Genomic DNA, 15850 nt, shown 5'->3' on the forward strand with positions numbered 1-15850 from the left:
TATGCTCTATGCTGTGGTCCAAATCCAGCAGCTTACCCACTTTATCAGACATAAAACATAGGCAGTCCTTTTAGGTGGAACTGAAAGTCCAGTAAGACTGTTATTCTGAATGTTCATTACTACAGCCTTTTTAATGAAAGGACACGGCTATTTAGTTACATAAAATAAACTAAGCCCATATAATATCCAAGTGATCGCAATACCAATGTCTTCAAATATTCCTACAAAACCATCATTTATTTAAACAATCTCTAAACTCCCAAAGATTTTGTTCAGTTCTTTCAGTTCTCTAGGCATTGTATCTCCATTGGACTTTTTGCCTTGCCCTGTACCTTCTTCCTTGTGTCACCAGTGACTTCCTTGAGAAATTTTGCAGGCTAATCAGGGACTCTGTACTTTGCCGTATTTTGTGCCCCCTTCTATGGTCTCCTCAGTCGCTACTTAACCCACACATCACATAACTGTGGAAGTCAGGTCAGAAAGTCAATTACACATCCCAACCTTCATAATTCCTAAAAACACCTTCATGCTGTGGTGGTAAAACTCTGCTGAGCCTGTCCCTCTCAGAAGGAAACGGGTACTCAGACACATTTCTGATGGGGCAGGGCACTGAAATCCAAGTCAATTCCTCTGCCAAGCTGCTCTGGAAGTGAAACCAAACTTAAAAGCTTTTGGCAGGAACACTGACATACCTCCTGGGCCCTATCAGCCTCTCAACATCACTAAACACTGAAACCTTTAACACTGGGTTTCCCCTTCTCCTGCAGGAGGTCCTGGGGCACACCATGCTGCCTGTAACCTGCACATTCCATACTCTGGGGGAACTGTAGGCGCATTCCCTTGTTTTAGAAGGAAGACTAAAGGGTGGATACTTTTCTACCACATAATCATCAGTAAATGGAGCCGGAAACTCCTCAGGCACAACAGAGCAAGATAAAAATGCCAAGGGAGCGCAGAACACATGGCACAGGAAAACTGGCAGAGCATCAAGGTGTTGATGCAGAAGGCACTGCCACTAAAAGGCATGGCCTAAGGAAGCATGCGAAATGCTCATGAAAACACTCTCAAAGGAAGCTTTCCTCAGCCTTCCACGTACTTGTCTGTAATCACAAAAAGAGTATGTTTTGTTTATTTTTCTGGAAGTACCCCAGCAGATTTTATTTGAAATTACTGCAGAAAAGAAGCTTGCCAGAGGGATTTATAAGGTTCTCCTACAGAATGCTCAAGGCTGGAAAGGACCTCTGGACACTATCTGCTGAGCTTTTCCAATACCTCTAAGCAAACCCTTCAAAATCAGGTAAGGCTCCTCAGGAGCTTGTCCAGTCAAGTTAATTTGTGGTTCTTTTAAACCATTTTTTTTAAAGAGGACAGATTCCAGTATGTCCCTAGGTAGCCTGCTCTAGGAATGGCCACCATGATCCATTCTGGCAAACCACAGTGATATTTCCCAGGCAGCTTCTATGAATATCATATCCTCCTATGCAGGAGGTGCTGTACATTTATTTAAGTTAGAAGTAGCAGTTGGAGAAATAAATAGAGATTCAATTCGGTAGAAGTTCTAAATTTTTCCTTCAAATTTCCTATTGCACACTTCTTTAAAGAACTGACTGTGTAGGTACTCTTTATTCAGTAAAAAATAAAGCTTATTTGAGCTTCCTTTTATATATCTGTTATTTGGAAAAAGCTGAAATGGATATGGAAGCTGAGTGGTTTCAGCCTCTGCATTCTTAGTTATCATAAAATAATTGGCTTTTTTCTTGTTTAAGAGTCTGACCCATGCTAGTAATAGTAAACAAATACCACTTGAAGATCACGGTACTCAGTGATGTGGTAACCTTGCAGGTGATAATAAAATCAGCATGTTTTTAAAACCCCTTCCATGAAAGCCTTAACCGGCAAAACTGGGGCACCAAATGCCAGGAGGGAGAAAGGCTAAATTCATCCAGCTTTTTCTAGTCCTAGACTAGACTAAGCACACCAGATTGTGGCTAAAGAAAGGGTACTTCTCTGCTCTGTGCCATGCACCACTCCAAGCTACAATGAAATGCTTGGATTGCTGCATTACTGTGATACTTCTGGTGGCAATTGCAGTCCACACTTTTGGAGAATGCAATATGGATCTAGCACTGATCAAAAACTTACTATTGCAGGAAAAGGTTTAATGCATGGAAAGAAAAGAAGGAAAAGTTACAGGCAGCTTCCCCAAGTAGATCATGTGCATCCAAATGCTCAGTGGCTCGGCAATAAAAGAATGCTTTTAGCACAAACATTCTTGGCCTGTAATACAAACAAGTGTTATTAAGAAACAAAAGTCACCTACCTCATAGGTTCAGGTTTTTTACTTTGACAGTTTATTAGCAGTAAGTAGTCTTGAGGATCTTCTTGACCAGAGGAAGACTCCAGAGGGGGGACATTAATAAGCCGATACGGAGAAGGAAGGGAAGATTCTGCTTGCATGGAAGGCGGTGAAGTGTTGATGGGCAAGGGTAACTCAGCAGATGGTTGTAAAGAACTAACTGGTGGCTTCACAGCATCTGCAAACACATAAGCAAAGAATTCTTTACACTATGAAGAAGTAGTTTTTCAACATTAAGAGAATTATTAAGAGAGGATGTGAAAAATCTCGGGTTTTAGTTCAAATTTGTGAAATTGATGGACGTGAGAACATCTGGATGCTAACATTTGTTTCAGGGTATTTATATTCATATTTTAATCTTTGTATTTTCAAACTGCAATCAATTTCTTAAGTAAGCCTTGGAAACGGCGGTTCTGCCTTATTTAATGACTTATTTAACCCGCTTTCTGGCCACAGAAAGAACAAAGATGCTGACAGCTGCAGTAATACAGCTAAAACCACAAATCTGTTGTCTTAATCAAGAGCAGACAAAGGCCCATAAGTTATTACTTGAATATGGCAACCTGAGTCAGCAGTTACAAGTATTCTTTCCTTTTTGACCAAGGTCACTTCAGCGTTTGAGATTAGTCACCAGGCAAGACCTGGCCACTCTCAATATCTGAAAATCAACAGGAAAAGTGCTGCTTTTGCAATGAAAGATCCCTTACAACTACAAAAATATTGCAAAGGTACAACAGGTAACAAGTTCCACTAAGCCCCCTGATTACAACCCTAAGTATTTATTGTTGTGCAATAATTGAAGCTGTTGTGGCTGGGTTTGGTTTTGGTTTTCTCTTCTTGTTTTGCTTTGGCTTAGTTTGGCTTTCTTTTGGGCTGGGGGGAGAAGAGGTGTACTGTGAGGTTTTTTTAAAATAACCTTATCTTTCTAATTCTTATCTACTTCCGATCCATGTATATTCTAAAGTAACTTTTTTCCTTCCAAATACATGTATCCAGACTATTAAATTATCTGGGAGACTAGAAAATATCGACACCACACAACATTAAATAATCATTTGACTTTTTCATTGTTTTAATGACACATTAACGAAGAACAACATAATTAAGCAAACCATTTCCCAATTATCAAGGCTCCCTTGTACTTGCAACTCATTGTACATTCCAATTTGCTCATCCCAAGAATGGACGCTGATTATTAGCATTGTTTAAATGAACATATTATTATCCAATGCTCCTGCTCCTGCCAGGCTTACAGGCCAGCTATGCACTACAAAGTAGCTTCATTCAGCTTCTGCTTCCCAGCACTACCCTGGGAAAAACCAGATGAGCAGCCCAGAACACAGCCCTCCTGCTTCCAGTTCTGTGTACGCCAGGTTCAAGTGATTTAGACGTGGAAATAGAAATAGCAGCAGTTGCTTTGAACTCCCATGGTACCTAAACAGGCTCAGAAATTAAATCCCACCACACCCATGTGGGTGGAAGAGTCTAGGTGTATGAAAATTCCTCAACTCAACCTACCTGAAAAGGTAGGATAGCCTAAAAAAAGTTATTATGAAGGGTTGTGGCTGACCTATTCATCAAACTAGTTAGCAGAAGAAAGGAAAAACCAGACTGTATCCAGGGATCACACACATAAAAATAAATGGATGCACCCAGGTCAGATAAATAACAGTATAGAGATGTTTATACTTCATAAAATCTTTACACATTACATTTCTTGAAACATATATTCCTGAAAATTCCTGACCATGTCCTATGGTTTAGAAAAATGGAGGAAAAAATATAAAATTCATTACATTAATTGTTCCCTGAGAAGTGTTACTTAAAATAGTCAATGTTTACTTAAATACCCTTGTCTTTATAATTCCTATGCTCTTCCTATTTATGTATACTCTAGAGTCACTTCTTTCTCCCTTTCAAATACAACAGTATTTGGATGCAAAAGCTACTAAAAAAGCAGTTTATTTTCTATAGGCTGAAATACAAAACATGAACAGCTTTCTATCATTTAGGAAATTCAAGAGCTTGAAGGAGCCTTTTTGAGGCACCTACTAATGTTTCTTGATTTCCCTGTTGCTGGGGTTCAACAGCAGGAAAAGGGAAGCGCCTGAGTAGATCTACCAGGAATGTACTTCTTGTTCCTGGAAAAGTGGTAGTGGGAGAAAAGACAAGCAGCTCTCTGCCCTGTCCCCTGCCTAACTGAGGAACACAAGTAAATTTATGCACCAGTAAGAGTGTGGAAGAAAGGTTTCCTGCCAAATACGTCATTCTTTGACCACACTTAGAGATGAGATCCTCAAGAGCTTCCCTGTGGCACAGTCCCCACCCCATTCCTGGTCCCTGGCTACACCAACCTTCATGTCATTGGAACTGCTCGGTGCCAAGTTCACACGAGGGGAAAAAAGAAATCAAACAGGATATCCCTGGGGCTTCCAGGGAAGATGGGTGTGTCAGTCAGCCCTCATGCAGTCAGGAGAGCCCAACAGGTACACAGTAAGATGCCTACGTGACCTGATGCAATTAAACAGACCATGCACTAGCATTCCCAGGAAGAGCAGCAAGACTCAAGGGTAACTTTCCAGGGAAAAATCAAATCAAGAACTTTGAAAGAGGACCAATGTATCCACCAAGTCTGATGTACTGCTCCAGCTTCTGGGGCACCCCAAGGCAGAGGCTGCTTCCACAGCCTCTGCGGACCAGCCTCTGACACACTGTTCTCTGAATTTCTCCTATTTCTTTGAGTGTCTTTATAATTTTTACCTTTACTACCATCCTGTGGCAGTGAGGTTCACACCTTATTACACACAACATGAAAACCCACTTCCTTTTAGACCTGCTGCCTCATAGCTTCACTTGATATATTTCAGCTCCCATCTTCAGAGAAACAGTGAACAATTGCCTCCTACTCATAATTCCCATTCCCAACTTTACACAACTTTGTGGTAGTTTTTGCTGAGTTGGTGCTGCTTAAATTTTTCCTGGTGCAGAAGCCATTTCATTGCACCTCAGGTTTCCCTTTACCCTCACCTTTCCTAGCTCTGCTACTTTTTTTTTTTCCTGAGAAGGGAAACTAACTACTGCATACAAAGCACAAAAAAAAAAGTCTGGGGCACACTTTCTGATTTACAAAGACATAACAATGATTCATTCTGTTCCTATCCTAACCTTTCCCTTTCAATTGTTACTGAATATTAAAGGTGATGCTGTCCAGCTGTCTGGAAGGTTTATGATCTGTTCTCTGAGCAAGGATTTGGAGCCCATTAATGTTAATGGATCATTAGGGACACTTTCCTTCTGATGAGTTGCCTCATTTATTTTGACACAGATTATGCTTGATAAAATCCCTGATCCTCCTACAGATCTGTGTGGGGTTTGTTTGAGTCTGGGGTTTGTGTGGTTTGGTTGAGTATTGGGGTTTTTTCAGTGTATAGACCATTAACTATTAAAATACCAACTTTCTGATGTGAAACTCATCCTCACACAGGCATTTTCTATGTGTTAAATAGTGTGGGCTAATGCCTGATTTAAAGAGAAACTGAACTTGGTCTAAAGCACTTCAGATTATCTTTATGCATTGATGCCATTTCAAATTTGCCTACAAGGGAAGCAGTAATGTTAAAGCTTTCATCACCGAGCAAATGAAGGCTGTTTGGCTATCTGCACCCTCTCAAATATTCTCTTCAGCCACGTACTCTGAAGCTGATATGAAGGAAAGTTTCTCTCCTAGCAGCCTATTATGATTTCAAAGAGTACAATTGTCAACTTGCTCCACTTTGGACTAGCAGATTTTTAGGGAAGGGGTCATCTGCACACCAAAGAGCGTTGTAAGTAATTTGGTTTGTTCCCAGAACTCAGACACTCGGACTGCTTTGAAATAACTGAGAGCTGGAAAAACAGCCAGAATATTTAACATGCAAATGAGTCTAACAAGAATCCTATTTTGTTTTTATAATTCCTGCATTCAGTACAGCTAGAACAAGCAGCTTTCTCAAAACAGGGCAAGAGTTTTATCTTTTCTCAGTTGGCTTCTTAAGAGCAGTTATAGGCTTCATCTTCACTAGAATTTATACTTTTTTCCTCATAACTATTTTCGTATCATATAAAATTAATGAGATAAAAGGAGCATTTTCTGAACAAGAATAATAAAAGGCTTCTCTTTCTTCCTTCTTAGCTATATAAAGTTTCTTTATTCCACCAGTTCCTATATATCTGTGCTTTGCATGCAACCTAGAAAAAGATCTGAGTGTGGGAGTTTCCATTTAGGATTGGGTTTGTATTTTGGTTTGGATTTTTTTGGTATTTTTTTTAATGAAAGCAAAAATTAAATTGTTTTCTACACTATGATATACAGACACTTAATATCTAATTATGCAAAAACTGGCAATGTTCTCATAGTGAACAAACACAGAGGCCTCATTACAGCAAGCATTTCTTTAAATGTCAAAATTGCAATCAAAGTAAGAAAATGCATTCTTTGCACATTGTAGGTAGAAATATGAGAACAGAAATGGGATTTTCCCATTGCAACAGTGAATCAGCAACAGATGTGCAATGGCATGATTCTTCTATTCTTCTGAGATGTTTCATTCAATCCACTTACTATAATGCAGGTGTTATAACCAGTGGCCAACAAAATACCAGAGCAATAACTTTGTGCAAAAATTTACAGATACAATAGTAAGAGCCATAATTTAAAAAAAACAAACTTCATAACTTCAGCTGAAACCTTAAAAGAACTTCTTTGTTTGAGAGATCCTGGAATCAAAGGGCCACATGTGCATGCACAGAGCACAAGGACGTGTATGCTGGTGGGTGCTTTCTCTTTTCACACATTACCTCAACAGATGAGAGCCAGATCCAGCCCAGAAGGGGCACAGACACACGAGCCTGGGTTTGGGTTTTGGCATTAAGTGATCAGCTTGGCATCAATATGAAATCTATGCAGTAAAGCTCAATACTGAACCTTTCTGCTACACCCAGAGAAAGTCCTTTATAATGCTCTAATAAAAAGTTCCTGTGCATTTCATAGGTTTGTTTTCTTAGTTTAATATAATCTCACAGTATCTCTCTCTTTCTGAAGATGAACATGATACCCTATTTAAGGAATGAGGAACTCAGCACTGTACATTATGCCCAGGACAATCCTGCCTCCTCCATCTGAACCAGAAACACAACCAACTGTTCCAGGTTCCATCACACACTGAAGTTTCCAGCTTTCAGAGTTAACATCTGAAATTTAGTACTTACTATCTGCAGTTCATATGTAATTTTAAGCTGCACTTTTGGTTACCCATTTAAAATTTGAAAATACCAAAAGCATTTGCACTCAGAATTGACTCCCCCTCTCCACCTGTAATTTTCTTTTGAAGACTATTCATTTAAAAGGAGAAATAAGAGAAACATCTGTAGCCTGTTCTCCCCATCTTCAGATGGTACACACGCTGGGTGACACAGGAAAAATAATCAAGGAGTCCTGTTATAGACTAACTTCTGTAAGTGCTCGTGAAGAGAAACAGTGCAGCCCACCACATTAAAAAGCTTGGGAATCTTTTTCTTCACTGAAAAGGCCCAGAGCTTTCCTAGGCAGAGCCTGGTGCTCTGACCACATGGTGACTTTTCCCAGCTGGGGCTCCAGCTTGGTGCCTGGGCTGTAGGAATCTCTGTGTTCCAGAGGCTTCCATCAATCCATGTGCTGCCTCCCAGCACCTCACGGCTTGAGCGACAGTAACCTGCAAAACACCTTTCCAACCCTTCTCCCAGTGACTCAAGTAATGTTAATAGTACAAGAGGTGTCCAGCAGGAACCAGAGAAAATTAATTACCTAGGCATAATAGATTCAGTCTATTTTTCAAGGAAGAGCAGAATCACCTTCCATGTGAACTTCTGTAACATGCAGCTGTCAGCTTAAGATAATGACCTCAAACGCTCAAGATTAAGATTCTGATCATACCCTGATAGTACTTATTTTTAAATTATATGTATTTTTTCCTCACATCTCACAAGGGAAGACCTACTCTTGTAGATTTTGTGCTCTATTCATCATCATCATCTCACTTAACTACCTGTACTTTTAGCACATCATCTGAAGCAGAAGACATCCTAGTCCTGTCTGCTGTCTTCTCTTTCTCCTTTGGATAACAGGCAATGATCATCTCAGCTTTGCCTCCTTTTACTCAGCTCAAGCCACCAGCTACCAGCTCTATCAAACCCTTGATTACTCCTATTAAATTTTGCCAGAAATCTCTAACATGTATTCATTCTTCACAGTCTATCATCACCTTCCTCTCAGTAATTTCACCCTTAAAGAAAATCATATTTGTATGTCTCAGTAGCCATTATCCCCCAAATGTCACTTACTCAAAGTAAGCAATCAAAAAAGCCCTCACAAAAGAGATGCCTTTATGCTCCTGTTCCTTCTAAACCTACTGCCTCACTTCTGTGACAACAGACCCACAACCCATCTCTGGAGCATTTCTCTTATATGCTTAACTCAGTTCTTTTGTGTTCTTTTTTACTGCACTCCAGGTCATCAGTCACCCATACTTCTGGCATGTCACCTTTGAGCCAACAATTCTTTCTAGTTAATCATATCAGAGAGATACAAAAACACCTCAACTCTTCATTAAGTACATCATCTCCATAGTGCAAACTTGTTGCAAATATTTTTTAAGCTTATTACTCAGTCATTGCACTTCTCTTTATAGTACTCCAGAGCCTCCCTTCCTTCATCTAAAAGGTCAGCTATTTCTCCTCACTTTTGAGCCTTTTAATGACCAAGGTCTCGAATATTCAACATATGCTATTGGGATGGCAATTTTGATTTGCCAAGTGTGCCAGCCCCTGTCAGCCACTTGTTAAAGCTGTCAAAGAAGAACATTTTTTATTTCTTACAGGCAGACCCTTCATGCAGGAAGGGCACCCTAAACACCTACAACAACCTCTATTTATTTATCAAAGACAAGGAATCAGGATGGGAAGGTGAAGTTATGTTCATCCTGTCAGTCTCTGGTATTGCATCCAAGCTGTGATCAACCTGCAGTGCACAGATTATCAGAACATCATTTTAAAAAAGCATGGTTACCCAAAAATACTCGTATTGTTTCGAAGGCAGAAAGGTATGAGGGCATACACCAGATAGCAGCAGCCTGAACAGAAACTTTGAAAGCATCGCGTGTGAAGCAAGCTGCAGCTCCTTCAAAGTATGGTCCTTAGGATGACAGAAACTTTTTTCACCACATTTAATTATTTGTGTAAATGTAATTGTAGATTTCAACGTCTTGTTCTTCCCTTTTTCCCTCTTCTGCTCTACCTTGTTATTTCTTCTGGTTTATTTTGCTATTTCTATATTTATTCAAATGAATTCATGCAAGTAACATGCTTGCATATAGTAAGATCATTTCCTCTTTCCCCTGCTCTGCCAAGCACACAATTCACTAAATTACAGAAACATGGAGTTGGATCACATATAAAATATTCATCCACTAAATTCTGGGGAAGGGCTTTCACAGCCTAGATATCCTTCGAAAGATTTTCTTTATCATTACATCACTGACTGAGAGAAAAACAAGTTACTTCTCTCTTCAGATAACAACTAATCATGTCCTGCTTATCACTGCTTTTTTTGAAAGTCAGTTCTTCCCTCAGTATTTTCTTCTCAGGAGAAAAAAAAATCCTTCAACTTTTCTTCTCATCAATCACTTTTAGAAAGCCACTTCCTCTATTTCTACCTTTCTTTAAACATTTATCCTCATCCTTCTGAAATTTCAGGCCACAGTATTTCAGAGGACGTCTCCACAGCAGCAGGCACAGAATAGTCATTACCCAGGTCCATTCAGTCTCTCCATCCCAGATTGTCTCTCACTAGAGTTCAAAGCACACAAAACACTGGTGACACATTTTTGCCTTATAGTTCCATTTTAACCTCTAGATGATCTATTATATCATGATCTTACAGAGAAAATATGAATGATATAAGTGCAGTATGAAACTCTATGGCAAACCCAAACTCAATGCTCATGTATAGCTCCCCTCAACTTTGCATATGTGTTTTAAACAGATGCTACACAAAGAAATGTTTTACAGCTTCCATTTGAAAACAAGAAGCATTAGTTAAGAAAACATAAAAAGTACCCAGAAATTTATTTCTAAAAGATTCATTGACCTAATTTAAAATAAAAATTTCTTCCTGTTTCTCTCTTAAGTTTAAAATAACTAAATCACTGTGAATCCTTTCATAAAAGAAAGTCCCTATAAAAAGCCAAATATTGCATATATTGTAATTGTAATGCAATCATTACAAATTACCCTACACTATGACGCAACCAGAAATGTGAAGACTCAATGCTTGTAATTATGACTGAAGAACATAAATTTATCTACTCTACCCAAATACAAATGTAACATTGCAGATCTCCACAATGAACAGATTTCACATGTATAGATCAATTTCTAGTTGGAAGGTCAAAATAAAGCATTAGGTAAAAATGAGTACTCAAAATAATTTCCAATGAAATAAAAAAAACCCCAAACTTTACAGCACAGGAATCTCTGAATCTTCGCTATGCATGAAAGGAGCAGCTTAGAGCTACTCTGATCTTTATTTTTCTGGTCTCTCTACAGTTACGACTCTTTCTTCCTCATTTATCCCAACACCAAAACAGAAACTCCACATTTGTTTTCTAATAGCAGTAGCTACCACCATCTTGTAACATTTTTTACTTTAAAAACCCAAGGAGGAAATGGGCCTGGGCTTCAAAATGAACCCCAGCAGAAGCAATAGTGCAGTGGTGTCCCTGGTTCTTGATTGAGCTAAGGATGCCAATGACAGGACTCTCACAACACAACCCTTAATCAGTCTGGCAAGAGACATTTTGTCCAGCTTCAAAGAAAACTATATCTTCTTCTTCCACAGGCTAAAAGGAAGATAGGTTATGTCCCATACTCTTTTTGTTTAGTTCCAGACTAAAATAATACTTTTTTACTGTCTGAACTTCACCTGTTCTTTAACTTCCCAAAATAAACTGCAGGAGAACACAGATTTTATAAAGTACATTTATGACTTGCTCTTCCATTGGCAGGAAGATTCATCTTGGAAAAATAACAACTTGGCAATAAAGACTCAGCAACTGATTTTCCCATTTTCCTTTTTTTAATTCTTCCTCAGTGCACTGCAAGGCATCGCTAAACCCACAAAACAGACAGTACTGTCAACTCTCAGTTGTGTGAAGGTGTTGGAACAGTTCAGCCAAAGCTAAAACGCCAAAGATGAAACATGCAATGAGAGTACAATGGGGAGAAGTTATCGATACAATTCACTGAAGCAAAAATCAGTTTGTGAGGGCACAGTTACATCTCTCCACATCCATAGCATGTTTCATCCCCAGTTCAATGACAGAAAACTAAGGGCTAACATTACACCAGCTCTCAGAGGAAAGGTCTGATGGTTTTGAGGTGACCCCACCTCTCTGTTCCACGCAATGGACACATGCTCCTTTGTGCTCTGACGAAGAGCTGCCAGGTGAACACGTTTCCTCCTTAGATACCAGATTCCTAGGTTATCCCTGGAACCAAGGACTTCTGCCCACAGCTGCACTGGTGTATTACCCCCCTGCCCACCCCTCTCTGGAACACAGGGACACCTGGCAGGCTGAGCACTGAAATCACACAGCAGTCGCTCTCTGAGACGTGCTGCAGGTGCTCCGGGGTGTGCTCAGGATGCCACGAAAACACGCTGGAACTGTCAAAACAAGCACCCTTCCCCAAATTTGCTATTAGAGTGGCAATTCATAGATGAGGTTTTCATGACAAAGTTGTAGTTCAAAACTGCAATAAGGAGAAAGAAAAGGGCCCCTTCTTCAGAACACACAACAGTATTTTCCAGTCACTTTTGAAGATTTGGCTGGAGCAAAGTGATGCAAGCCGCCTTTTTTGCCTCACCTCCCTCAACCCACAATCCTACAAAAAGCAGGGATTTAATTCTAGCCCCTTCAGTCAGGCATGCCTTATAACCCTATTACCACTTCTATTAAATCTTTTCTTGGAACTGTGCACAGAACTACAGCAAGTCATGTAACCCACTAATCTCCACAAGGAATGCAGGAATAATAAGTAAATGAATAAGAATGGATTCAGGACAAACAATGGCCACAAGGTATTTGCAAGGAATTAAACACACCGTCATGTTTCATACAAGCTGCCTTCACACAATATCTATTTTGGTAGGATTAGAGCTGGATAGTGCAAGTTATTTTTTGTTTATTTCAGATGATGGGGGGGGTGGATTTTTTTCCCCCAAGTTTCAAAGCAGACGGAGAAATGGTAATATTAGAAACCTGACATTTTGCACTCATTCCTGCTTGCATAACCATATGTTTTTATACCAAATGGAATTCCTTTGATGATTATGAAGATCTACTGCTGTGCATGATTTTACTTAGAGATTTTTCCTATACTCCCAAGACCTAACATGACACAGAACAGAAAAGCGTCATCCAAGTTCTACGGCACACTTAATTTGTAACAAATTCTGAATATCTCCCTCTGTTCTGCTTGCTTTTATTCAGGGTAACAAGGAAGTTTTAATGCCAATACACACAAGTTTTAAAACATATGCCAGCTAAAGATAGTCATCTGGTCTTTGAAACGTTCTTCACATGTAGGCACTGCACTTTCTTAGAAAAAGCAACAGAACTTACCCTCATCTGTAGGGTTGAACCCACAGATATCACAGATACATCGAACCCACTTATTCATCTCCTCCTCGCTGTCTGCTACCAAATAGAAAACTCGGTCTATAGTGTTGATATCAAAAATATAGCTGTTTTCAAACTCCTTTTTGTTGAATGTTAATCCAGCATCCACTTGTTGACACAAATTTAAGTCAATAATACGGATAGGCTTCTTGGCATGGTCATTTTTGTAGTATTCCAATACATCTGGATCCCCTGTTAAGCGGCCACTCCGAAGCACAAACCATCTTCTCTTCCATGCCTGGAAATTGGGGAGAGAAAAAAGGGAGAAAAATTAGAAGGAAGAAATCAGACTTTAAGACCTGTTGTATATGGTTTCAACCTGGGTTGAACCCTGTACTAATAAGTAGTTCAATTTTTATTCTAAGAGGTTACACATCAGATACCCACATTTGACGTTATTTAGGTATTGTTACAGCATTGGACTTGAGGATTAGTGAATTTGTATTTTAAATTTTATATCTTGGCTTTGTTTATAACAAGTGGATATATAAATTAAATCACTGTTTACAAAATGAGAAAGCATGAATACACTAAAGAAAAAGTGGGGTGGGGACCAGGAGAGGGGGGAAAAAAGCACACACAAAGGGCTTCTGAAGAAAGCTCTCATAGGCATGGGAAAAACAAAATAGAATACATCTTTAAGTGCTCCATGGTGTTTTGTTTCCAATATCTGTTGTTTCAGGCTGATGCATTTTAACTGAATTTTTCACTGATACTCAACGATAGCGACCTGCATTTAAAGAACAGACAATGCTCACATTGTACACTCTCCTCAATGCCAGGGCACGTCTGCACTCAGAACCTCATCATATTCCTACAGTAGTACTTCTTACAGCAAAAGAGCAACATTATTATTTTTTGAAACCGTTAGAGAGATGGGGGTGGAGAGAATGACCAAATGTTATAGTTTTACCATGTAGACCTGGTCTTTGGGGAAGATACAGAAGAAATGAATCTGATAGTCTGACACTGTGCTTATTATACCAGCCCTCCTGATGCTGCAGAAAGACCCTGGTCTGAGAGAAAAGCAAAAGCAAAATGTCTCATTCTCTAACTAATCCTCAGCTGCCTTTCATCCCGTGGGCCTCCATCACCTGCCATAATTCTCATCAAAGACCTTAACTCAAACCATGCAACCAAGCTCAGCATACAGCTGTCCTGCTGCTTCCAACTGCATCTTTACTGCCCCACTTGGCTGCACTTTTGTTCCTCAGCAATACTGTGCTAGCAGCTTCTTTATATAGTGCCAGGATAATGGGCACAGTGGAAGAAAACAGACATACTGTCATGGCCCACTATGAGAGCTGCACTGCTTTCACACTGAGAAGTCTGAAAGCAGAGCCCAGACACAGTGGGGAGCCATCACTGTGTCATCCATTTGCTCTTATACTTTTCAGCAAAGTTGGAGACCAAGGTAAATCAGTGCAGTAGCCAAGCCACTGTGCATTACCCCACAGAACCACACCACGCCCCAAGGCACTCCACCTGAAATTTCTTTAGGAAAGCCAAACAAGATGGTCAGCTAGTCCTTTGGAAGATTAAAAAAAAACAGCAGAAGAAATGCATGAATAAGACAGGTGAGTGCATTTTCCTTTTGACCAGCCATGGCTGTGTCCTAACGAAGGAAAGAAATGGAATCAGCAAGGATGGTCCCAGAAGGGGTCAAGATGTGTGATGTCCTTTAAACACTGGGACAGCAGCTTTGAAAACAAGAGTTTCTTACTATGTATTAGGGAAAGATTCAGAGCCATTTTTGTGAGGCACAAGAGTGCATCCATTTAATTTTTTGTGGCTGCTACCTTCAAACAAACTTGTGGAAGGAGGACATAAGGGAGAAAGAGCAAGAACTCCACTGCCATCTCCGAGCTCTGAACGAGTGCCGTCAGCTTTGCCCCAGAGACTCACAAAACCCTCATTGTGAAGTAGGCATGCCTTTTCAGGGTATCAAGCTTAGAAAGCTATTATGAAAAGATAATACAGAGAACAGGAGAAAGGGAAAAATGACAGACAGCTTAATTAAGGCTTGTGTTCCATTCTCCAACTACCAAAGCTCTAAAAGTTGGGGTTTTTTTAAATAATGTCTATACTTTACAAAACAATTGTATTTATTTTAGTTCTGAATAACAGCATCTGTCCTTAAATGCTGAACTGTGTGAATCAAGTCAAAGTCTCAAGCAACTATTTCCATGGTAGCAGTAAGTTTAACTGGATGAACAGTTAAAATGTAGAAGATATAAGAGATTAAACCCCTTCAATTTAGATTTCAGAAGTGAGTATATTCTAGTAGCACAGCTGGATAAGCACCATTTAACAGTGACCCAAAAACATTGGCAGAGTTTGTTTTGTTTCCCGTTTCCAAATCAAGTGACAACTTAGATGTTGGGATAACAGGAAACTTCAGTAGCGGAGGCTCTCTCTCTGGGCAAGGCCGATCACAGATAACTGCTACAAACTGCTTCAGAAACAAGCTTTATCTTTAACCTCAGCCTTCAGTCACTCAGATGAAATTTTCAAAGCAGAAATCAGGAGGAAAGAGATTCGAGATATGAGAGGAGCAAGAGCAGTTGAGAAGCATGATGCGTTTTGTCTCACAATTTGTGCAACAACAAAACCCCATGCAAAAAAGCTCCATCAACTCTGTATCAACCAGGCGTGCCTCTTCTAAAAGTTTATTTCTTGTACTGTGTCAGGGAGTGAAAGGTTCTTAGCAATCCTGACAATTTCTGTTGAGTATTAATGAGTA

General features: G+C 39.7%; 1 protein-coding gene across 8 annotated transcripts in view; it reads right to left on the reverse strand.

Moving 5' to 3' along the window:
* Nucleotides 1-15850, reverse strand: part of GAB1 (GRB2 associated binding protein 1) — a 94649-nt gene that overhangs the window by 25086 nt on the left and 53713 nt on the right. For all 8 annotated transcript variants that reach the window (XM_048303176.1, XM_048303177.1, XM_048303174.1 and 5 more), the window contains exons 2-3: nucleotides 13051-13345; nucleotides 2321-2534 (exon numbers count right to left, since the gene is read on the reverse strand). In XM_048303176.1, coding sequence (XP_048159133.1) covers nucleotides 2321-2534; nucleotides 13051-13345 — 509 coding nt within the window. The remainder of the gene's footprint in view (nucleotides 1-2320; nucleotides 2535-13050; nucleotides 13346-15850) is intronic.

Source organism: Corvus hawaiiensis, chromosome 5 (genome assembly GCF_020740725.1).
Source record: "Corvus hawaiiensis isolate bCorHaw1 chromosome 5, bCorHaw1.pri.cur, whole genome shotgun sequence".
In the NCBI taxonomy this organism is placed as follows: domain Eukaryota; kingdom Metazoa; phylum Chordata; class Aves; order Passeriformes; family Corvidae; genus Corvus; species Corvus hawaiiensis.